We start from the raw sequence: 24,947 nt of genomic DNA, 5'->3' as shown, positions 1-24,947 counted from the left end.
CTTTTAGAGATGATCTCCGAACAGCTAACATCATTTGTGAATCTGCGGAGGGCGTAACCTGTTTAGTGATCGATCGTGATACATTCAACCAGTTGATTTCGAATCTAGACGAAATCAAGAACCGATACAACGACGACGCGGTTAACGCCAAGAAGAAGTAAGTATTAGGGTTTGATCACGAATGATCCGATTGGACGATTCTGGAGCTCTGTAAGAATCAATCTTTTTCTATACAAAAAAAGCTTTCTTCCTTGAGGATCCGTAAGTACCTGATAGATATTCTGGATGTCTCTTTCTTAGTTCAAGGGATTAACATTTTTTAAACCTGCTAGGATCTACGAAGAATTCCGTGAAGTTCGGCTCACGGATCTGCGGGTTATTGCAACCCTTGGCGTGGGAGGTTTCGGTCGAGTTGAGTTGGTTCAGCTGGCCCAGGATAAGGCTCGTTCGTTCGCACTGAAGCAGATGAAGAAATCACAAATCGTCGAAACACGCCAGCAACAGCACATCATGTCCGAGAAAGAAATCATGAGCGAGGTATTTACGCAGCCTGGGATTGACCTTTCAAAACCTTCAACATCTCGTTACTCATCTTTTACAGGCAAACAGTGACTTCATCGTTAAACTGTTCAAAACCTTCAAGGATCGCAAGTACCTGTACATGCTGATGGAGAGCTGCCTCGGTGGGGAACTTTGGACCATACTGCGCGATCGGGGCCACTTCGACGATCCCACGACGCGCTTCTACACGGCCTGTGTGGTTGAAGCTTTCGACTATCTGCACTCGCGTAACATCATCTATCGGGATCTGAAGCCAGAAAATCTGCTCCTGGACGTGTCCGGTTACGTGAAGCTGGTCGATTTTGGATTCGCCAAGAAACTGCAGTCCGGTTTGTATCACCTAACACGCTTAGAAAACGAATACTTTTAGAAGTTTGAGATTTAGCTAATTCAACTTTCCTTAATCGTACAGGACGTAAGACGTGGACCTTCTGCGGTACACCAGAGTACGTTGCACCGGAAGTGATTCTCAATCGAGGCCATGACATCAGTGCGGACTACTGGTCGTTGGGAGTGTTGATGTTTGAACTACTGACCGGTAAGTACTCATAGGTACAGGTACTTGGTAGTCTTAAACCGTACACAGATAAACGAAATATTTAGAAGCAAGACTCACTTCATCCAACAATGGTTCATCTTCTTCAACCCGTCTAGTTAATACGGTATTCTTGAAATGGCAGAATAACTAAAAAAAACGTCCTGATAACGCCGACAAATAGAATCGTATCCAATTGCAATTTCTAGTTTCTTTTTGGTCCTAACTAACTCGTCCTATCAGCAATCATTTTAACCTAGAATACCGAGTGTTTGTTCCTTCTCGAGAAGTTGAAATCGAGGGAGTGATATCCGAAATGAGCCTGTCGGCGGAGTATGTTAAATTCAACGTCGTTGGCAAGTTCAGAGGCCTTGACTCGACTTCGGTCAAAATTTTGGATTGTCGCCAACTCGTGACTGCCAAGTGGCAACGCCGACAATGAAGTTTTTTTTTTATTTTTTTTTTTGCCCACCAAATTCCCCCATACCAAAAGGCTCCATTGAGCCCCCTGGTAATGGACGCTACTGTTCTCAGCACGTCTGGCAGCAGAAACAACAATAAAAAATCTAATACGCGACGCGAGCAAAACATTACTCGTGCTGAAACTCAAAGTTTATAGTTTAATGCGAGGATATGTGGCGATATAAGTTAAACTAATTTATACTTTGAATCTCAATAGAAAGAGATTTCCTTTAAAGAGATTCATTTTTAAGAAAATTTTAAATATTTATATAAAAAGTAATACTAAAATTAAAAGATTAAAATTAAAAGATTAAGTTATAACTATTATTTTACAATAACTAACGCTACAAAAATACAAAAATAATAAAGGCTAGCTTTGTTCGGCTTGTTTTACGGACTTAATTTATCTTTAAAGATTTGAAGCAATTTGACTTTGAAAATGGATCGTGAATTGATTTCTTTTAATTCATTGGGTAGGGAATTATATTTTGTTGGTCCAATAAACGATATCCTTTTTTGTCCTAAGGAGGTTGAGGATCGACAGCGTTGAAGATGATTTAAGTGACGAGTATTATGTGTTCGTATTCCCGTTGTGAAACGTAGGTTTTGAATAGAAGTTGACGAATGCAGGTTATCAAAAACATACAACATAGTTTGGAGATCACAAAGACAAGGGTAAGATATTATGGACTCTGGATGAATATATAAGCCTAGTTGGATGCAGCAAAGGAAGATTGTAAATATTTTTCAAGCATCTATTTTGCAAAGTTTGAAGTTTATGTAAGTGTGAAAGAGATGCTCGTCCCCAGACTGTTATAAGATAGTTAAAAGTATTCTCCGTCAGCCTCATTTCGGGTAACTTTTGGGAATACTGCACTCCCTCATTTCGTTTTAATCGATGGAACGTTAAGGCTCCCTCCCTGTTAGGTTTTCGTATCCCGTCATATGCATTGCGAGAATTGTGTTTTAGAATAAATTCAAGCACAAATAATGATTTCGGCTATCTACTTATTTACTTAATGATCCCGCGCCGATCCTCCGGTGCATAGGGCCGTGGTAAAAGACCTCCACTGTTGACGATCCGGAGCCAGCGTCTTCACTTGGTTCCAGTCAAGATTCTCGTCGACAGTTCGGATTTCAGCGGCTAGGCTTCGCCGCCACGAGTTTCTGGGTCTGCCTCTTCTTCGATGACCTTCTGGATTCCAATCTAGCGCCTCTCTGCAAATCTCGTTTTCATCTCTTCGTAGCGTGTACCCAATCCATCTCCACTTACGTTCCCGAATCTCGATTTCTAGCGCCCTTTGATGACACCGGCGATGTAGTTCCTCATTCGAGATCCAGTTGCCAGGCCACCAAGCGCGGATGATATTCCGCAGGCAGCGGTTTACAAATACTTGCAGTTTTCGCGTCGTTACCGCATATGTGCAGCAAGTTTTGCACCCGTACAGCAATACGGATTTGACGTTTGAGTTGAAGATTCGGATTTTCGTTCGTAGAGAGATCTGGCGTGACCGCCAGATGTTTCGGAGACTCGCAAACGCAAATCGGGCCTTTCTGATCCGGGTTTCGATGTCTTTTCTGGTACCATCATCAGGCATTATCTGGCTACCAAGATACTGGAAGCACTCCACTTTCTCAACTTGTTGCTCAGCTACCATGAAACTGGAGGGATTTTCTGTGTTGATCTCCATCGACTTGGTCTTTCCGACATTGACTTTGAGACCTGCTGCCTTGGAACTTTCGGTGAGGTCGTCGAGTTTGCTCTGCATATCTGGTTGTGTTTGGGCGAGCAAAACAATATCGTCAGCCATGTCAAGGTCGTTCAGTTGCTCCATTGTTGAAGAATTCCACGGCAATCCTCGGTTCGGTGACGATTAGAAAAAGTAGCGGGGATAGAATACATCCTTGTCTCACTCCAGCAGTTACCGGGATTGGTTCGGACAGACACCATCGTGCAAGACCTTGCACGAAAATGCCTCGTACTGTGCTTCGATGAGATGGACAAGTTTCTCTGGGACCCCTCGTCGCCTTAGAGCCGCCCAGATGTTTTAATGGTTAAGTCGGTCGAATGCTTTTTCGAAATCAACGAACACCAGCAGAAGAGAGTCCTGGAATTCGTTGATTTGTTCTAGTATGATTCGTAGCGTTGTGATGTGGTCCACACATGATCGTCCGGATCGGAATCCAGCTTGTTGCCGTCGGAGTGTAGCGTCTATTTTCTCCTGGATCCTGTTCAGAATCACTTTGCAGAGTACTTTGAGGGTTGTACAGATCAACGTTATGCCTCGCCAGTTACCGCACTCTGTCAGGTCTCCTTTCTTCGGGACCTTTACGAGGATACCCTGCATCCAGTCGGCCGGGAATGTTGCAGTATCCCAGATGTCAGCGAAAAGACGGTGCAACATTTGTGCTGATAGGGCAGGGTCGGCTTTCAGCATTTCAGCAGGGATGCAATCGATTCCAGGTGCTTTGTTGGATTTCGTGTTTTTGATTGCCGCTTCTATTTCAGCCAGCGAGGGCGCTTCCGAGTTGACGCCATTTATGCGACTTACTGTTGGCGCTTCGAGCTACGGGTTCTGTTGGCCATCGCTATTCGTGACTCGGAAGAGTTGTTATAAGTGCTCAGTCCATCGTTTGAGCTGATCTGTTCGATCAGTCAATAACTGACCTGCTCGGTCTTTCAGCGGCATTCTTGCATTAGTCCTTGCACCACTGAGGCGGCGAGAAATGTCATAAAGTAATCGGATATCTCCATTGGCGGCGGCTCTTTCTCCCTCTTCGGCTAGGGAGATTGTCCAGGCTCTCTTGTCTCGTCTACAAGCTCGTTTAACTGCCTTTTCCAGCTCCGCATATCGTAAGCGGGCGGCTGCTTTGGCTGACCCGGTACATGCCTGCTCAATTCCGACTTTCTCCGATCATCGACCATCCTCCAAGTTTCATCCGACATCCATTCACTCCTTCTTCCACAAACTTTACCGAGAGTACCATGGCTCGTCGTGATAAGGGCATTCTTGATTCCACACCACTGTTCTTCGACTGTTCCGTCTGTCGGCAGCTCCGAGGCTCGGGATTCTAGCTGTTCAACGTATGCCCTTTTCACCTCTGGATTCTCCAACCGGCGGACGTCGTATCGACACCCGACTTTCTCCTCGCGCCGTTGGACACGCGCAACTCTCAGTCGTATCTCGCCAAGGACGAGGTGATGGTCAGATGCAATGTCTGCGCTTCGTTTGTTGCGGACATCAAGAAGGCTCCTTCTCCATTTTCGGCTGATGCAGATGTGGTCAATTTGATTTTCTGTTCGGCCATCTCGGGATACCCAATGACCTTATGTGCTGGTCGATGGGGGAAGAGCGATCCACCGATCACCATGTTGTTGTTGCCACAAAATTCTCCGTTTTCGCTCATCTGTCCTAGGCCATGGCGCCCCATGATGCGCTCAAGGTCCTGATTGTCGGAGCCAATCTTTGCGTTGAAGTCGCCCAAATGGATTTGAATGTCACCCTTCGGAATTCTCTCAACCACGCTGTTCAGTTGACTGTAAAACTGCTCTTTCTTCGCAAGTCGGCAACGTCAGTTGGCGCATAACACTGGACCATTGTAAGGTTTCTAACCCGTGTTCTGAATCTGGCTACGATTATTCTTTCGTTTATCGGTTCCCATCTAATGAGCGCCGCGTAGGCCTGCGGGCTTAACAGGAAACCAACTCCTCGTTCCCGAGTAGCATGTTCTCCTCGTATGCCAGAGTAAAGCAGGACTTGCCCGGACTGTGTCTTGTGTTCTCCAGTGTTAGGCCAACGGACTTCGCTCAGTCCCAGAATTTCAAGCTTGAGGCGGCTAGCCTCTCTAGCAAGTTGTTCCAGTTTGCCTTGTTGGGTAAGGGTTAAAATATTCCAAGTTCCAATTCGTGTCCGTGTTTTCATGCTAAAAGTCGTCGCCAAAGTTCCAGGTCGGTCATTTCTTTCGGATTCCGTAACAATTTTCAAATCGGGAGCAGTAGGTTGTTAGCCTAAAGTCCCTAAAGATTTCGGCTAGGTAGCATCCAAATATGAATATTCGCAACGAGCAACCGGAGCAACCGAGCGTAAGTCGGCAAAGAATGCCCTTGAAAAGGTTCCATAGTGTGAGACCGAAGCTCGCGTCTCTCGGGGAACTTTGTTTGACAACATCGATGTCGTTGTCTTGCGTCGTCTTATTCGGCTCGCGCTTACCGAGGAAGTCGGCGACCGTTGGCCGTTGAGCCAAGTGGCAGACGAGTGGTGTTCGGTAGAGAGGGATAACGAACGAGGGAAAGAGACGAACGTAGCGTATCTGTGAATGCTGGCAAAGTGTGTTGCCAGTTCACGTTATTGGATATATTCAATAAAGCGTTACCATTTTATGTATATCCCACATCTTCCTTCTCCTCCCGAAAAATCAGAAAAAAAAAATCGAATGAAGGCACTTATTTCCCTTTAAAAAATGCAACAATCGATTTTCTTGTTCCATCGTTTCAATTATTAAGGTTTTTGTGCATTTCAGAAATCTTCTGTGAACATTTTTCTAGATATGTTTGTTTTAATAATCGAAATGCTTACCTACTATTCGTTTCCGTTTTTCCATTTTGTATGTGTCTACTTATGGATCTACTTTGGTTTAGTTGATTTTATCCGAGAGGCTTGCTTGGCAGATTCGGCGTTGTGGAGTATGTGGCTATTCTGGTCCGATTGCACTTTACAATAAACTTACATTTGAACGGGTTTTCAAACCTTTTTCCTGATGAATCTCTTATCTTTGTCAACTGTTTCATTCCTTTAGAGCCTTTTCTTTTTAATCATCTAAACCAATTATATTTATTACAGCTAGATCTTAACAGTTTTCAATACAACTCCATGTTATATGACTACATACTGGATATTTACAAACTCCTACACTTATTTACTACCTTGAAATTAGAAAACTCATTGTACAATTGACCTCATTATTTCTCATACTTATTCTCAGTAGATCTTAAGGTTTTTTTTTACGTTATTTATATGATACAAACTTCGTGTTTAAAATCAGTTGTTTCTTTGATTTTTAAACAGGCAACAAACATTATTTTCTGTCCTGGTATAACTAACTAAAAGCTCCTTTTTTCATTTTCAACAATAAATTGTCAGATATAACATAAACCAAATCGATTAACACTTTGCGTACATTTGAAGGATAGATAACATATGTATAACGTGGGATCGAATCATTTCGAGGCAACTTCCTGCTCGCTCATCAAATTTAACTAAGAATTGAATTCTAAGTACACTTCTACAACAGATTTTATTTCTTTAAATACATTTTCAATTCAAGGTTAAAGTGAAACACTATCATGACTATCCAATTACCATTACTTAATCTAAACTAAGTGCATGTGCATTGGAACAATTATTTTCTTTGTTCCATTAATCGCTTCCTTCTTAAATCAGGCATTATACGTTACAATACAACCCAATGCTGAAGCATCTTATTTAGAAATGGTGGAACAATTAGCAATCAATTGAAATCTAGAAAGTTTAACTTTTCATGTACTTATCTTTCGCTTTGATTTTTTTAAGTAGCGCTATGCATTATATGTTGACAACATTTCACTCACGCACACGGTATTTTATATCATTTAAAAAATTACATTGTAATTAACTTGTTATACACTTAAAAAGTGTTCGTAACTAGATCATCATGACGAAAAGCTACCTTAATTTGCCAATTTTCTACCAATTTCACAGATTTCCGTAAAGTCATTCGAATCATTAAATTTTTTTTTTTTCGATAACCTCTTTTTAGTTCTTGGGTACAATTTGATTGAAAAACCTTCTTTCTGATTCTTTTCCATTCTTTGAACAACTTTCAAAAGAACACTTTAAAAGGCATCGATTATATTTATCTACCAGATACCAAACGCTTTTTCGAATATTAATTTGAGCATCTTCAAACCGTTACATGATTTAGAAGGAGTCACTGATCCAGCAGACCTCCAGCGTCATTCAAATTTATCAAAACATAATCGTTATTTACCAAACTTTTAAAAGCATTTTTCCCATATCTGTCGATTTTTGGTCACTTCAATCGTTGGAATGCACCGAATTACCTTTCCCATATCCGTTAGATTTTCTAATCAAATGATCAGTTTCGGCCGAACTACACGCTGTGGGATATGGCAATATTAATCTCGTGCATCTATTCAAGGAGGTAAGCAATGCCAACTGGCATCTTTGGCGCACTCAAATATTTTCTCACATCGCATCGTTATTTGCTGCGAATTTCTTTCGCTTCTCTCGCACGCAGATCGACTACGCTCGGCAACACGGAGCGCTTCGTCCTCGTCTTACAACAACGAATTGCGAACAAGCTAAGCGGCTACACTTCAGCGTCGCAAATCGCACAATAGCCAACCGATATCCGCCGGTCTTTTCATTTTAATGGCCGGCATCTGCCAAGTTTTACTAAGGTTCGATGAATAGTTTCCGCTCTAGCAACCATTCGAGATCCGTCGGAATTCAAAATCCATAGTCGGTATCCGCCAAGCTATACTTGAAAGAGATGGAGAGTGTCTGCTCTAGCCATCATCCGGTATCCGCCGGAATTTTATATTAATAGTCGGTATCCACCGAGCTATTCTTGGAATCGATGGAGAGTGACCGCTCCAGCCATCATACGGATTTTAAAATCAATATTCGGTATCCGCCGAACTATTCTTAAAATCGATGGAGAGTGTCCGCTCTAGCCATCATCCGGTATCCGCCGGAATTTATTATTAATAGTCGGTATCCGTCGAACTATTCTTAAAATTGATGGAGAGTGTCCGCTCTAGCCATCATCCGGTATCCTCCGGATTCTCCTAATTTTCAGCCGGTATCCGCCGATCTAGAATAACAGAAATATAACTTGAACTGGTAGTCCGGTATCCGCCGGAATATTTTGATATTATTTCGATATCCGCCGAAAACATCAAACAAAGCATTCACACAATCTTTGTTTATTTTTTCTTTGTCGTCGTTAAGACACCGAGCACTAAACTTCACTTCACTTCACTTTTACTGAATACTTACAACTTTGTTCATCAAAACAAAAGCTCCAGATTCTTCGTGGTTCTTGAAAAATATATTTTCAGTAACTGGCACGGGTCGCCAAAATGTGAGACCGAAGCTCGCGTCTCTCGGGGAACTTTGTTTGACAACATCGATGTCGTTGTCTTGCGTCGTCTTATTCGGCTCGCGCTTACCGGGGAAGTCGGCGACCGTTGGCCGTTGAGCCAAGTGGCAGACGAGTGGTGTTCGGTAGAGAGGGATAACGAACGAGGGAAAGAGACGAACGTAGCGTATCTGTGAATGCTGGCAAAGTGTGTTGCCAGTTCACGTTATTGGATATATTCAATAAAGCGTTACCATTTTATGTATATCCCACACATAGAAGCTTAATCAATTCTCATTTCTGTCTGAAGAGAATACTAATAAGCCTTAGTATCCTTAAGCTACTTTGAAGCTTTGAAGTTCGTTCATGTTTCTGTAGAGTCTGAAAAAATCCGATTGACAGATTGCTCTTACAACCACAAGACAGATTGCTAGATTGCCGGTCTATCATAGGCTATCCCGTTGATTTTAATTTTTATTACATAATTTTGATAACAAAAGCTACTTACCCTTAGAGAATTGATCTGCTGCTCTCTAGGTTGCAATGAAACTCAACAGCCTCTCGACCCATCCAGCAATAGTTCATTGCCACTGGAAAAATTAGTATTTAAACTTATTTTATTTGAACTCGCGTATGAGCGATGATCGAATGGATTGGTTAAGAGTTATACATTACGTTTCTCAAGGACATTCAGTACACTACAATTTTCCCGTATGTTTGGATAACTACCCAAGCAACCAGAATTCCCTTAAAAAGGTTCCATAGAAGCTCAATCAGCTCTCGTTTGTGTCTGAAGAGAATGCTAATCAGCCCAAAATTTCAAGTTCTTCAAGCTACTTTCAAGTTCTTTTAGGTGGCTGTAGAGAACGCTATTCAGCTTCTAAGAGAATGTCAAGGAACTTCGACGCACCGAAAAAAAAATCCGATTGACAGATTGCTCTGACAACCAGATGTCAAATTGCTAGGTTGCCGGTCTATCATGGTCTATCTCATTGGTTTTAATTATATTGTTTTGATTACAAAAGCTGCTTACGTCTAGAGAATTGAACCGCTGCTCTCTAGGTTGCAATGAAACTCACCAGCCTCTCGACCAATCCAGCAATAGTTCATTACCACTGTAATAATTAGTATTTAAACTTAATGTCATTTGAGATGATTGAATAGGTTGGTCAATAGATTGTACCTTATTTCGTTTAAAGGACTTTCAGTACACAATATGAATAGTAACAAAAATTCGTATCTTCAAAAATTTATTCGAATATCTTAACATTTATAAGAAAAATTCGAAAAAATCTTGAATCCCATTTGTAAATATCAGTACAGATATTAACAAAACAAATACCATGACAAGAAACCCAAGCAACCAGAATTCCCTTAACAAGGTTCCATAGAAGCTTAATCAGCTCTCGTTTGTGTCTGAAGAGAATGCTAATCAGCCCAAAATTTAAGTTCTCAAAGCTACTTTCAAGTTCGTTTAGGTGGCTGTAGAGAACGCTATTCAGCTTCTAAGAGAATGTCAAGAAACTTCTACGCGCCGAAAAAAAATCCGAGTGACAGATTGCTCTGACAACCACATGTCAGATTGCTAGGTTGCCGGTCTATCATGGTCTATCTGATTGATTTTTATTATATTGTTTTGATTACAAAAGCTGCTTACACGCCTAGAGAATTGAACCGCTGCTCTCTAGGTTGCAATGAAACTCATCAGCCTCTCGACCAATCCAGCAATAGTTCATTGCCACTGTAATAACACTAGTTTACAAAATATGAAAAAAATCGTGAGCTTGATTAACTGACCAACATTTTTATTGTAAAATCGGGCGCTGAATCCGAAAATGAAATTCATAAAAATCTCAGTAGAACCGTTTTTGAGTTATGCTTCAAATTTGAAATTTTGGAAAACTTAAAATAGTTCTTGTACTTTGATTTAAATATCTCGGACGGCACAACAGTAATTTGAAATCCCTCTTTTGCATATTGAAGATGAATAAATTTTCTATCGATCATCTGAACACTGTTTATGCGCTTGACCGTATTGTTGATATTAGTGACTTAATGCGAGAAAAAAATATAAAAAACGCATTTCTTTAGAGAAAATTTTGTTTCATCGAAAGTTTTAGACTCAATATTAGCATTCAAAAAATCGTCCGCACTGCAAGTTTTCCCTTGTGGGGCGGACCAAGCTTGGCCTACTAATGTGTGGTGGTAGATGCAACTCTATCTGTATCTACCGCTTCATAGTAGTAGGCTCGTGAGGAACAAAAATTTGATATGTGATGGTAATGCTTCTAAACAAATTCTACCCGCTCATTTTCACCATCTTTCATTTCTTCTATCCATCTATATAGAAAAAATTCATAATCTTTAGATGTCCCTACTAAAAAGGACATCACTTTTCACCGCTAGGCCGATAAATCAAAGTAACAAACAAAAATTACGGTGATTAATCTCTTCATAAAGTTCCTGAGTAACTTTCACGCGACAAAAGTCACCTGAAGTTCCCGTAAAACATTTTTTCAGCCAAATGTGAACTTCGGAGATCTATCTTTAAGTTAAAACGCGACTTTTGGATGCTCGGGTATGAAGCCTACCCTCATTTTGATATTCAAAGTATTACACAAAAGATACTACATATTACCTAAGGCAGCGGCCTAGTCCTCCAACAGAAATCCGATGTTTTCCGAAACAACTGGATGTTGGTAGTATGCATGCTCCTCAATCGTAGAACGGATGATGAAAAGGCTCTGAAAATTTAAAACCCTGTGTTTAAAATCCGGAAAATTCTTTTACATATGAGGCTCTCAGAGCCAAATGGATATAAGTGACAAAATGGTCGATTTTGAGTTAATAATGTCAAACGATTTTTCACATTTCAAACTACACTTGATGATTTTTTCGAATTTTTAGAATTTTATTTACATACTTTTACGTTCGATAGAAAAATGCAAATTCTTGAAAAATATATGGAAAATGGCCAAACACATCAATTTAAAAGTCTATTTTCTCGAAATCAGCTGTTATGCACTTATACCCCTTTGGCTCCAAGGGTTTCATATTTGTGTCAACTTTAGAATTTTTTTTTTCATTTTGCGTTGAATTCCATTTTCAATACAAGTACTTATATAAACAAAACAAATACCATGACAGAAAACTGACAGACATATTTGACATGTCGCTTAGCATTCCCATAGAAGTTCCTCAAAACACCAAGAAGTATCTTAGAAAGTGCTTGGCGAACGCAACCCATCTTCTTTAAAGAAGTTGCATTAAAGAAGCTTAGAAGTTCCGTTATCGGTATTTTAACCTTTTAAAGGGCGATGGAAGTTCCTGAGTAACATTTACGTGACGTAAGTCGCCTAAAGCTCCCTTAAAACTTTTGTTCAGCTAAATGTTAACTTGGGAGTTCCATCTTTAAGTAAGAACGCGAATTTTGGTTGCTTGGGACGAGAAAATTTGCGGCGAATGCAAAGTGGTTTTGGTGTAGCCTTAGTTTGTCCAGATGACGACAATTCAGCAGAGTGGGTCAAGCATCTCGAAGTTTCAGGTCTTATCGACCCTAAGAAACTTTATTTTGGTTGTGTTGCAACCGCAACATAAAAAAAGCGATGTCCGGTATTTTAATGTGTGTATTACAAATAAAAATTTTCCTGCAAAATTTGTTACATATAATTAAGATTGATGTTTAGGTTTTTATAATAATAATTCCTCCGATTATGGCCTTTTTTTATAATTAGATCCCGGAGAATTAACAATTGTTGGGATTCTTGTTTCTGTTGTCAGTAATGCCTTTGTAAATTATGAACTTTGTTGTTAGACAGTGAAAGATTAAAATTCAATAAGCTTCATTTACCTAGCAAGAACTTTCACTTAAGCCGTAGAGCAATTACCGAACGAGATTGAATCCAAGTGGCACGATATGGTAACCTGCAATTTTACCTGATTAAGTATAAATTCTAAAGTGCTTTTCATGGTTTCTTACCAGCACTGATGTGAGATCTACCAAACGAATTTAACAAAGTTTAACTTTAGCCGAAATATTCACTACAATAATTATCCAAATTGCGTCCCGAAAAGAACAACTTCTTACACGCGGTAATTTTGGCAAGTGGCCCAAATAACAATCGAAAAGAATGTCTTTTGTTATCAGCTGCAGTTGTGTGAGTTAGGTACGTCGCCACGTCAGAGGCGTGCGCGACAGGTTGATCAATAACTCCATGGAGTTTAAGTTCTTAGATATTTGAGTAAAAAGGAAACACCGCGAATCTGATTATACGCTGAAAAGGATAGGATAAAATTGATTCCTTGTCTGCCAGATATACAAAACTTCAGAGAAATGTTTGAAGAAAGATCGTTACCCGATGAGTGATGCTCTCCCTTCACCAATGAAATTGAATATTATACTCAAGTGTATCACGTTTTTTTCCTCCAGGGACCCCACCATTCACCGGAGCCGATCCCATGCGCACCTACAACATCATCCTCAAGGGTATCGATGCGATCGAATTTCCGCGCAACATCACCCGCAATGCCAGTGCTCTCATCAAAAAACTGTGCCGGGACAATCCGACCGAACGATTGGGCTATCAGCGGGGTGGCATCAGTGAAATTCAGAAGCATAAGTAAGATTCCTCGTGTATTATGAAAATCTGTTGATTGGTATTGTGATTATTCTTTTACTTCTATCTTTCAGGTGGTTCGATGGCTTCTACTGGGAGGGATTGAGGAATCGCACCCTGCCGCCTCCGATCCTCCCCAAGGTGCAGAGCGTCGTCGATACCAGCAACTTCGATGACTATCCGACCGATCCGGACGGTCCCCCACCGGATGATCTGTCCGGATGGGATGAAGAGTTTTAACCGCCGGAGATGAGGACGGGGAGCAGAGCAATGGGGGGTCTCAGATTCCCAGAAAACGGCAGAGAGTTGGTCCAAACTACCAAACTATGCGAATCTTTCGTGGATCAACTCAAAGCTCATGGTGCGCATGATCGAATGTGTTAGCATATTTCTAGCCTCCGGTCTTTTAGGAACAATGCTATAGGAGTTCGCCACAATTGGCCAAAAACCTAACACATCTGACGTCGATTCGAATATATGTTTTAGAATCATAATTTAGGAACATGATCACGTTTAACTATAACTGCTACTACTACTATTACACTACTTTTATTGCTATCAATTTCTTCTTTATGCGTATTTGTTCGATGAACGAAAGAGTTGAAAAATAGGAAAAAAAAAACTGTTGGCCGCTAGATCACGTGTGTTTAAAAACCATAGATAAATGTGAAAGATTTCTCTTAACAGTTGAATTATTTACGATTTGATCGGAGGTATCGAATGCGAGCAGAAGCGAGAACTTTGTAAATCGGCACAGAATGATCCATAACAGCAAAATAGTACATACATTTATGTCTGTGTAGGTCTTCCTAATAATAATATATAAAAATATGTTTTTATTTTAACTTGAAACCCATTTTTGTAAGAGATCAAAACTATTTATGCTCCTGCTAGGCTGCAGAAGTCAGTTTTCGTAGCCGTTTTATAATTTAAATCATTAAAACCCGTTCATAAATCAACCAACTAGCAGTTTGTTGAGGAAGGCAAATAATTTCAGCAAATCAACTAAATATATTCCGCAAAATTTTAACAACTTTCTTGCCTTTGTAGAAAAAAAACGACAAAATTGGCTAGCTTATATTGTTAATAATGTATCTTTTAGAATTTTGTAATCAGTGCACGTGTAAATACATTAACAACCAACTGTCAAATTTGCGAAAGAAAGAAAAACATTGTCCGAATTTCCGTTCATCCGACGGATACGATGAAGTTTACATGATCACAAACCGGACCGCCCATACAGTTCTCATGTAAAAACTGTAATTAATCAAAATATAAATGAAAATTATCTGTTAAAACCCAAATGCATTTTTTTTACCAAAGCAATCCGAAATCTATCGCTACCAATCTTGTTAGGATATCAATATCTTCACTTATAAAGTGATAAATAAATAAAAAATAAAATAAATAAAATCGATCATATCGACTGGAAGAAGTTTCATGAAAAGTTTACATTGAGCGCGATGGAAAATGTTCTGATTTCACACAAATCTCAATCCTGAGGCACCTAAGAAAGCGCTAAAGGCAAACGACAAACGATGTCATTACGGCGATAATTTAACGGATAATTTGAATTCATTTCAAAGAGCTAGGTGCATTGGACCACCTTACTCAATTTCACTTGGTTGCAGAGGTGCCAGGTGTCCTGATTTATCAGGATTTGTCCTGATTTTCGGGAGACCGTCCTGATTTTTCACAAACCCTCGAGTTGTCCTGATTTTTGAAAATTTGCCCCTAAAATGTCCTGATTTGTCCTGATTTTTATAAAAACCTCGCAAATATGATCGAATTTGTAGTTAAACTATGAGAAAATCGAATAAATAGGTTATACAATAGTTAATTCCATTCAACAGATGGTAATGTTCGGTTCAGCTGACATTTAAATTGTGCTTTTCGATATGAACTACCGGCCAGCAAACAAGCCGCGTATTGTTTGTTGCATAAATCAAGGCGTTTACAGCACATGTATTGCGCCTTTATTTATGCAATCTAAGCAGAAATCCTCATAATTTTCATGAATCAAGAGATGTCCTGAAAAATCCTGATTTTTAACTTCGCGTTGTCCTGATTTTTGACGAAACCACCTGGCACCCCTGCTTGGTTGAGTCAAGTTGAGTCAGAGGTGCCAGGTGTCCTGATTTATCAGGATTTGTCCTGATTTTCGAGAGACCGTCCTGATTTTTCAAAAACGGTCAAGTTGTCCTGATTTTTGAAAGTTTGTCCCTAAAATGTCCTGATTTGTCCTGATTTTCATAAAAAATTCTTAAATATGGTCGAATTTGTAGGTATACTATGATAAAATCGAAAAATAGGTTATAAAATAGATAAACCCATTTAACACGTTCGTCGCCACGTCACCCATATTCGGCAGACGGGTGTATTTCCTGGGGGACCCCGTCACATCAAAAAGCAGGTGACGCTCTCTTACTTGAGTTTACCGCTCAGCTTCGCCACACGTTTCAAATATGGGAGTTCTCCCTCTTTGCTTTCTCTCTCTGGAAAATTTTTTGGGCCCGGCTAGCAAAACTACCAAAATGAGCGTGGCGACGAACGTGTTAACAGATGGTAATCTTCGATTCAGATGTTATTTGAATGGTGTTTTTCGATATGAACTACATCCCAGCAAACAAGCTGCGTACTGTTGTTGCATAAATCAAGGCGTTTACAGCACCTGTATTGCGCCTTTATTTATGCAATTTAAGCAGAATTCCTTATTATTTTCATGAATCAAGAGGTGTCCTGAAAAATCCTGATTTTTAACTTCACGTTATCCTGATTTTTGACGAAACCACCTGGCACCCCTGAGTTGAGTACAAGAGTGCCACTCATGAGCTCCCTTTTGGAGCTTTTGGAGTGCCACTCATGAGCAGAGGTGCCAGGTGGTTTTGTTAAAGCGGGAAGAAACTTGGCTGGCCTGCAGTTGCACGCAGAAAAATATTTTGTAAGTACAACAAAATTTGGGGCAAAAATAATAAAAATTTTGGTTGGGAAAAAGCACAAATATATTTTAGTCCATCTTGATAAAAAAATCCACTTTGGATTCATCTTTTCGTTTTTGTTTAACCAATATCAGCCCTTTTTGAAAATAGACCCAAATTTTGACCAAAATAATAAAATTTTGGGTAAAACTAACGTCATGCGTCTTATGGTTCGAAATAAAATATGGATGGTTCAAAATAAAAAAATGATTGTGGTTTAGAATGGATCAGTTGATAAATTTCAAATCAAAGCAAAATTATTGGATTAAAATAGTATTTTTATCCTTTTTAAAAATTATTGGATTTTCATCATGAATAAAAAATGACTTATGTTTCATTTTTTTTTATTATAACAATAACTGTAGCTGGAACACAAGCATTATTATAGGCAACGAAGACATCTTTTGTCCCTCTGGCCTGGCCCCTGATGACTACCTTTGTGCGGTTGGTGTTCCTTCCCCAGATGAGTGGACACCGAATCGCGAATTTTGCGGCTTCGTAATATCTGAAATGGACACAAAAAGAAAGAAAAAATAATGTTGTACTCTCTCCGATTTTCATCAGTTTTCCGGTCGGTTGACACTTTAAAACTTACCTTATGGAATTATCAACCAGTTGACGATGGCCGGCCGATTTGATTCCACCAGCCGCCTCATATATCTCCCTGCGTTCTGTGGCTGGTTCTCCCGATATCTTCAGATGAACACTAATGGCGTATTTTTTTTTATTCCGGATTTGGCTCTCCCGCATAATCGAAAACCGTAAAGCAAATGGGCAATATTATACCGGGATTATAACGTTAATCGTTCCTGTTCGTAGCTTCACTTTATCATGTGTCCTTACTTATATGCATTAGAAGAAATTATACAAAATCATTTCTAAAAGATTCCATTAATGGTTGAAGAAAAAAATTAGATGGTGTCCATGGCAGTGCGTCTCAGCTACAGAAGACGTACGTGTCTTTACTGAATGAGAAATGGCTTCTGTAAACAAAAAGCTGTTCCTCCGGTTCCTCCACGGAAGACCCGAATTCATCGACTTGTATTGGAAGTGGCTGCATGGCTTAAATGGCACGGAATGCTTTGCTGGAAATACCACCTCTTGGCAGTTGAATAGTAGGTAAGCTGTGAATATTTATATTATTATTGTGATTATTGTTTGATTTTGTTTAAGGTTAGAAAAAATGTTGCGATAATGGAAGAGGACCGAAAAAAACATTGTTACCTAACGGAAGGCACGAATCCCACACCAGAAACCCTACCGGAGCATAAGAAAACAGCGCTCCCGGATTATCTTTGTAACAAAAAATCGTAAGTTTTCAAATTTTCTACGTGAATTGTGTTAATTTTACTTTTTAAAGGTCAGAATCCGATGTCGCTGGAACAGGCAGACATGCAGAGGGCCCAAGCCAATCTGAAGCCATGAAGAAGAGCTCACATCCGTTCGGCATGTCCGGCTCGAATGCCAAGCGGTTATCTCGATATGTGGGGGTTCTGCTCGCCACCTATCAGCACCCGATCCGGTTTCATCAAATCCTCGCAGTTCCCTCAACGAAAAATTTCGGATTCGATAAGATGTCGTATTTCACACCCGGTTTGTGGTTAGCTTTTAGAATGTGCATATTTCTTTCGGACGCCTGGACCGTGACCGTACTTTTCTCGAATACGATTTTGCAGTTCTGAGACATTTCGGCAATCATTCGGGCACAGTGCTCAATGAATTTGAGATCAGCCACCTGGCCTCGTCCGTTGCCGTAGGTTTTCGTCAGGGTATAGTCCTATTTGCCGCTGGTAGTGTTCGTGATATTATGCTGGTTGTTTCACCAACCCTTTTCAGTTTTGGGACAATTAACCTCAAAAACGACCATGTGTGTCGACCGGCTGTTCGTTTTTTGTACCGAGTGTTTTTAAAGGTTAATTGTCCCGTCTTATCTGTACACGCTCAGCAAGTGTGCGTAAGAAATGTCAAAAACAACTCTATTGACCGAAATGAAAATGAGCTCCGCTTCCTGAATGGCCGTTTCGATGTAGGTCGAAAAGAACAGGTTCTATTGCGGAACTTTGCTCGATATGTATATATGCAAAAAGGCTGGATTCCCCCGGTGAATATTAGATTCCATTTCATCTACGACCACAGTACCGGAGAAACAAGAGTAAAAACAAAGGCGGAAACAGCAGATCTTGAATGCTGCTCAGTGGTAAGTTCCAAACTATCATTTCTTTCTGCTAAGTCAAAACTATTCTATGTTTTAGTTCAGGTAAAGACAAAAAGGCCGGCGTTTTCGCCATCAAAAAGAGCAACGAGGGAAGATTCCAGTGATCGTATTTTGCCGGATGTCTAGTGACAACTAAAACATCAGTAATTATACCCATACGTATGCTAAACACATCCTGAGGAGCCACGGGAATAGCGCTGCACTGCAAAGATAACTGCAGCCCAAAATTATTCGACAAATGCCAGCTCCAGTGAGTGGTATGTGCCAAATTTTGCTGTGTGCTGTGTGCTATGTAAGTATCTTTTGATTCTTGTATGTAAATATGTTCAGTTTAGGCGCTTATGCTAGGAGTGCATATGTTTCTTCGAAAGAAAGCGCCTCAACGTTACTTTGATGTTCGATTTTGCATATTTGTTTTGAGTAATTAACAGATAAAATTAATTAAAACACTTTTTGAAAATCTGCATCAGAACATAGATACTATTTAGCATGCTCAAGAAATGCATTTCTCTGACGGTAGAGGCTTTGTTGCATCCCGTTTCGAATCAAAACCAAACCATTCAGTTAATTTATTGTTTTACTTTCTTATTTCAGTTATAAAATATTAAATTGAAACCCATCGCCAAAACTGCGGGACACGTCTAAAAAATAACTCCAACGTTAAAACGGAACGAGCGGTTAACCGACTTTCAAAAATGAAATCCGAAACACAATTAAAAAAAAAGCAATCCAGTTGCTACTCTGTTAAAATAGATCTGGCTCTGTGCAAAATTTTTAAAATAACTGTGTTATAATCGATATTTATTCTATCTAATGATCTAATACGAGGTAGTATAAAGAGTACGCAAAAGCACTAGGGCTTGATTGCAACGCAAGGTGAATGCTATAATTGAACCTCAATATGTTTCTTTAATTAATAGTTTCTGGTACTATCGCACATAAGAATATAGACTATCAATTCTGGCTACCACACTTATCAAAATATGACCAATTAAAAACATGATCGTTAGGAACCGATAGTGAGAATAGATCCCAATGAAGATAACCAGTTAACAATACTGTATTAAATTAAAATTAACAATAAGTCAGGGCCAATAACACGGCCGAAGAATAAATGAAGCGCAGATTGATTTTAGATATTTAGCAAGAATATCGAACAAGGTCATCATTGATGAAAAAAATTTACTAAATGGTCTGAGTTTTTCGAAATTTTATGTTATTGAAAATAATCGAAACATAAGAGAGCCAAAAAATATTGGATTATTAAACTAATGCTTTTATCAGGTTCCATGAAAAAAAAAAAAACAACAAACCAGACTTAACTACCGGAATGAATAAAATGCTCTCTTAACGCTTTGATAAGTCCAGATCATGATACAGATTCAAGTACGGTTTGCTTATTATTTTATTAGTATTCGCGAATGCTACAGCATTTATAGAAAGCCCATTGGATGGTTTGTCAAAACACAGGGAGTGTTACTAGCAATTATGGTACTAACATTTCATTATTGTAAATTTAAAAATTAATAGCATTCAGGAAGAGTGATAAAAGAGCTCTAAAAATAATTATAATGTGGATGGTTGTAGTTTATTTATATATTTATGTAATATTCATATCATCATCAGAATTATAGAAGTTTTATTTTTAACATGTTCATCATTTACTCTAATTCCATAGATTTTATTATTAACTGGTAGATGTTTTTGTTGAATATTATTTTTAATTTTACTTTCTGGTTATTTTTAAAACAAATCAGACGTATACAAAAAATTCCATCATAAAGCATCCTTATAAGAACCGGAATTCAAGTAGTTCTTTTGATAGTTTTATGAATTATTAAAATGTATCATTTTAAATAATATTAGCTTGTTAACATCTAAGGCCAATTAATAATATTATCTATAGAAAATAACTTCACGAATCGTCTAGTATTTCGATTTTGTATCGTATAACGTATTATCTTTCTTCGAGGATACATCGTATCGTTGAATGTTTCTTTAAAAAAAGATAAACTGAAGATAACCAGTATGGTATCGTTCGGATTGGAATCGATAGAAAAAAGCAAAAAAATGAATCGTTATTTTACTTAACAACCCGAATAGGATTGTACCATGAAAAAACAATGAATTCCATGTTCACAAACCATATATTGTATGGTTTACACAATGAATATTATCGTCCAAGATACCGTGAATGCCCATTCGAATTCATAGTTTTTGACCATACATTTCATCGTTTTGACGAAAATAACCATAAAAAAGGGGTATTGTTATGCAGCGTGACCATGAAAAAAATGGCGATTTTCCATACATTGAGAAGCCGAAAAATATAAAGTTCATGGTTTTAACAGCTTCCAATTTTTCATGGTAAAACCATGAAAATCCATGATTTTCATTGTTAAACCGCTGTAATAAAAATATTTGCTCCATGGTGGGGTTTTTGTATTTATTTCTTGTTTTGTCATCATTTTCAGTTTTAACGAAATTAAAACGGTTCAATTCGTTTAAATTTATTTATTCAAAAAAAAATTTAACACTTTACTCACACTAATTGATTTGGACTAATTTGCTGGACCCGTCTCTCACAATCCGGCTTTCCGTAGTCGCTCCAGGCACCCACTCACTCGCAGTGTGTGATGGTTTTTTACTAGAAATGATAAAAATAAACGAATCAACATTTGCCTCTTGGTAATTTCGATTTTTACTCACCATTGGGTCCACTTCAGAACACTTCGAATGAATTTCTCGAAAAACTACCGACCAACCTCGACCGACAAATGTGTAGAGGAAAAAAAACAGTACCGCAGACGTCAAATAATCCATACACGAAAAACTTGGAATGTTTGAATTTCTTAAATTATTCCCGCTCGGATGTACTTTTAACCATGAAGTACATGGTCACAATTAATTTCATTGGATAATGAATGTGATACCATGGTTCTGTTCTATTCGGGAACCCATTCCCTGTATCGTTATTTGTGTCTAAACGATTCCATTTCATGAAAAAACGATAGGTATAATCGTTCTTGAATAATCCAAAAACTATTAAGGTAATCTTTTGGGTGTCTTGGGAAGAAGATAATGGGGATCGTTTTTGTATGATACTGCTCCATGCGGGCTGGAACCGTCAGAATAAAAAAACGAGTTTCGGGTTTCGAGTTATTCCATACGTAGATGTACGTGAGAACGAGCGCAATGTTTACATGCAGCTGTCATTTTGTTCTCCCTTCTGGATTTCATCATTCGGTTCTTCACATCCGGATTGCCGTTTTTCGTGTCCGGATTGCACTGGACTGCAGATAGTACGATTTTGCTTGGCTGAGAGGTTCAAAATCGCGGCAATAATCATTTGCCCGTTCATTATTTCAACTGTTTTGTTTTCAGCAAAAACCAGCTGTTTAATGTTTTGACAACAACGTTGAGAGTATTGGTGAACTTCTCGCAAAACTGACTTTTTTCTCAGGGCGACTCCGTCCCTTTTTCGAGCGAACCTAGGTTGACTCTCGAGCAATAAATGAGCACGATGACAGCAGTTAGAGCGAACCTAGGTTGCCTCTAGTTTGCCTCCAGGTGAAAAAAAATACGGTATAACTTGAACTGGGATTTTCCACTTTGAAATCCAGGGTGCCAGGTTGTACATCCAGGCCCGTAGTTTCCAATGAAGTCCGCCCATCCTCTTGCCAAAAGTCCAGAACAGAATATCGATGATGGGCAAGATTCGCCTTCTGTAAAAAAATGAAATTTTAATATTCTGTTCGATAAGTAATCAAAATTGAAACTTACCTCATCCGAGGCGGACCAAAAGACTCGGACCAGCAGCAACTGCTGGTCATTTTTTTTGGCGGCATCACGAGACAATAACTTTTTCCTTTTATTCTTCTTCTCGTCAAACTCCGTCAAACGACAAACACGCTTATTGGTACAAACTCATTTTTGGTTTTAAACAACCCCCTGGCAACTTGACGTTTCCCATACTAATCGCGTGTGCCAGTTTTTCTGGTTCTCTGGTTCTGTCAAAATCTCATTTTCACTCAACAAACATATCGAAAGGGTGGATAATGAAATGTTCGACAAATTAAGGTTTCAAACATATTTTTTATTGAAAAAAAAAGTTTTTAAAAACAATGATTAAGAATCACCTATTAAGCGGAAAATGAGTTGATATTTAAAGAAAAACACGATAATATGGTCAAAAAAGTCAGCGTGGTAAATGGCTTTTATTTATGAAATACACAAACAAATTTTAATTCAAAAATCTTGTAAATGTTTTCCCGCATAGAACAGTATTATACAATAACGATTTCCATTATCTTCCTCCTAAGACACACGAAAGATTAGCTTTATAGTTTTGGATTATTGATGTACGATTAAGGTAGTCTTTTTTCCATGGAATGGAATCGTTTGGACGCACTTTACGATACAGCGAACGGGTCGTTAAGTAGAGTAACCATTCATTTTTTTTGCTTTTTTCTACTCGTTCTAAAACGGTTTGATCATTCGTGTTATCTTTATCTAATGATCCTCTCATAAAAAGGTAACGATAGAGCATATCGTCACCCAATAATGAAAAGATTCAAACCCAATTTGGGGATTTGTTAATTTTATAAATTGCAATTGAATTTCCGCAAAAAATAAAAAAAAAGTTTAATGTACTCTTATTCATTTTATTTCACATACCTATAGTTTATTATTCCTCTAAAATGATTAATTAAAAAAAAACAAACCTTCCGCGGATGTTTGCAGGAACAGCTTCCGGATGTTCCATCGCTGCAGCACTTACGAACTGCAGCCTGCTGCTGCATCACTGCCAAACCGGTCGGCGGGTAGTGATGCTTTTCCTTGCATTGGTTCTGCCTCCGGAAGAAAAAGTTTCTTCGGATTTTTCCTCCAGCTTGTGCCTGAGAATAAAAAAACAATTTCAGTTTTCCACAATGAATACAAAAACGTATTTTACTTACCCTCATATATCCTTCTTCGAAGCCTTCGTCTTCCGGTTCCAGTTTCGTAACTGGACGAGTCATAATAAAATTTGCCCGACCTGATCCGGGAGAAACTTTTTTTTACACAGTTTGACAACGCGTGTTGATGTGACAGCGAAGAAGTGTGTGCGTGTTGCTAAAATACTCAATTAATTCTGAAGACCATTAATTGTATCTTTCTTAAATAGTTCTCTATCATTTGATTGCGTTGCAAAATTAATCATTTTGTTCCTAAGAATATTCATCGTATCTTTCGGGAATAATATTTTATCCGTTCAAGCAAAGGCACATTTAGCCAAGATGCAATATCGAACGTTACTATTAATGTTATCAGAATAGAATGATACGGAAGATTCAGCGTACAGTATTGGCTCATGCGGGTTATTGCATGGTAAATTTTAAAAACAACATTTTATTCATTTCTAAACAATATTACCTTTGTTAGTTTTTTTCGAAGAGATTCTTTAGAATCATTAAGTTGCTTAGCGAAGGACTCCATCCGAAACACAATCAACACATAATTTCAACAACAAGTTTCGATGGTTAACTAAAGCATCTTGATCCAAAATGTTTTCGGCTAATCCTCTAAAAACATCCCGTGCATCATTTGAAACCTGTGTCAGAGTTCGATTCATTATGATATCATAATATAGTATACTAAGTTTATACTTTGATGATTTTGTTCTACAATTTTTACCTCCAACTCGGTTATTCTGCAGACCTTTAACACATCGGCATTAACTTCTAATCTGCCAATAAAACTATTGAAAAGTTCATTTCTGCAATCTTCACATTTGATGCTACTTACTATTTTTTTTTTTGAATTAAACTTTCCGGAATTTTATCTGTACGTCACTTGTGCAAATGCAAAGCCATCACCTCAACTCGTTTCCGCTTTCATTCTCAGTGTTTACTATCTCAACATATTTGTTAAACTAATATTTCATAACATTCAGCTGGATAAAATTTTACCGTAATAAACTTAAGGAAATAGCGGAACTATTTCAAACCACGTTATGTTTAACGAAATAAACTCATAACTCTATCTGGTGACGCCTTGTAACAAAAACACAACGGATTCGCAAGGAATATTGAAAGATATTCCTTAAAATATTCCTTGACGGATTCGGATGAAAGATGGCCATTTTGTAATCTTTGCTATAAACAGAAATGTTATTAAGTTGGAACCGAGAATGGAACACAAATAGATTGAAATAAAATTACTTATTTCATTGACAACTATTATAAAATTTAATTATAAAGTTATTTATTTTTCTTTTTTGCATCACTTTTGATTATGTGCCCTTTTAAAATGGTATTTCGTCAGTTGAATTGCATCCACGGATGCCGAAACAAAATCAAGTGGTTTCAATGGAAAATGAACGTTGCCGCTGCTAGGGATGACCCAGGATGCATGTAAACAAACGCGACTAGTGCGACATCTACCATTTTGAAGAC

General features: G+C 38.6%; 1 protein-coding gene and 2 long non-coding RNA genes across 7 annotated transcripts in view; 2 read left to right on the top strand and 1 right to left on the bottom strand.

Annotated features, from left to right (window-relative positions):
• The window catches only part of LOC129750167 (cGMP-dependent protein kinase, isozyme 2 forms cD5/T2), a 692,362-nt gene extending 677,747 nt beyond the window's left edge, over window positions 1-14,615 (top strand). For all 5 annotated transcript variants that reach the window (XM_055745419.1, XM_055745416.1, XM_055745417.1 and 2 more), the window contains 6 exons: window positions 8-157; window positions 333-537; window positions 602-890; window positions 974-1,099; window positions 13,131-13,320; window positions 13,392-14,615. In XM_055745419.1, the coding sequence (XP_055601394.1) occupies window positions 8-157; window positions 333-537; window positions 602-890; window positions 974-1,099; window positions 13,131-13,320; window positions 13,392-13,557 (1,126 nt within the window). In that variant the 3' untranslated portion in view covers window positions 13,558-14,615. The remainder of the gene's footprint in view (window positions 1-7; window positions 158-332; window positions 538-601; window positions 891-973; window positions 1,100-13,130; window positions 13,321-13,391) is intronic.
• Window positions 14,616-18,284: 3,669 nt separating this feature from the next.
• LOC129742733 (uncharacterized) lies at window positions 18,285-19,736 on the top strand. Its single transcript, XR_008736550.1, has 3 exons — window positions 18,285-18,492; window positions 18,548-18,802; window positions 19,105-19,736. It is a non-coding gene; the product is annotated as an uncharacterized LOC129742733 (long non-coding RNA).
• Window positions 19,737-20,869: 1,133 nt separating this feature from the next.
• On the bottom strand, window positions 20,870-22,391 carry LOC129749901 (uncharacterized). Its single transcript, XR_008738210.1, has 3 exons — window positions 22,294-22,391; window positions 21,220-22,235; window positions 20,870-21,157 (listed from the first exon to the last, which is right to left on the bottom strand). It is a non-coding gene; the product is annotated as an uncharacterized LOC129749901 (long non-coding RNA).
• Window positions 22,392-24,947: the final 2,556 nt, after the last annotated feature.

This window comes from Uranotaenia lowii, chromosome 2 (assembly GCF_029784155.1).
Source record: "Uranotaenia lowii strain MFRU-FL chromosome 2, ASM2978415v1, whole genome shotgun sequence".
NCBI lineage: Eukaryota > Metazoa > Arthropoda > Insecta > Diptera > Culicidae > Uranotaenia > Uranotaenia lowii.
Note: the sequence above shows the minus strand (reverse complement) of the source record. Positions and strands in the feature narration are given on the sequence as shown.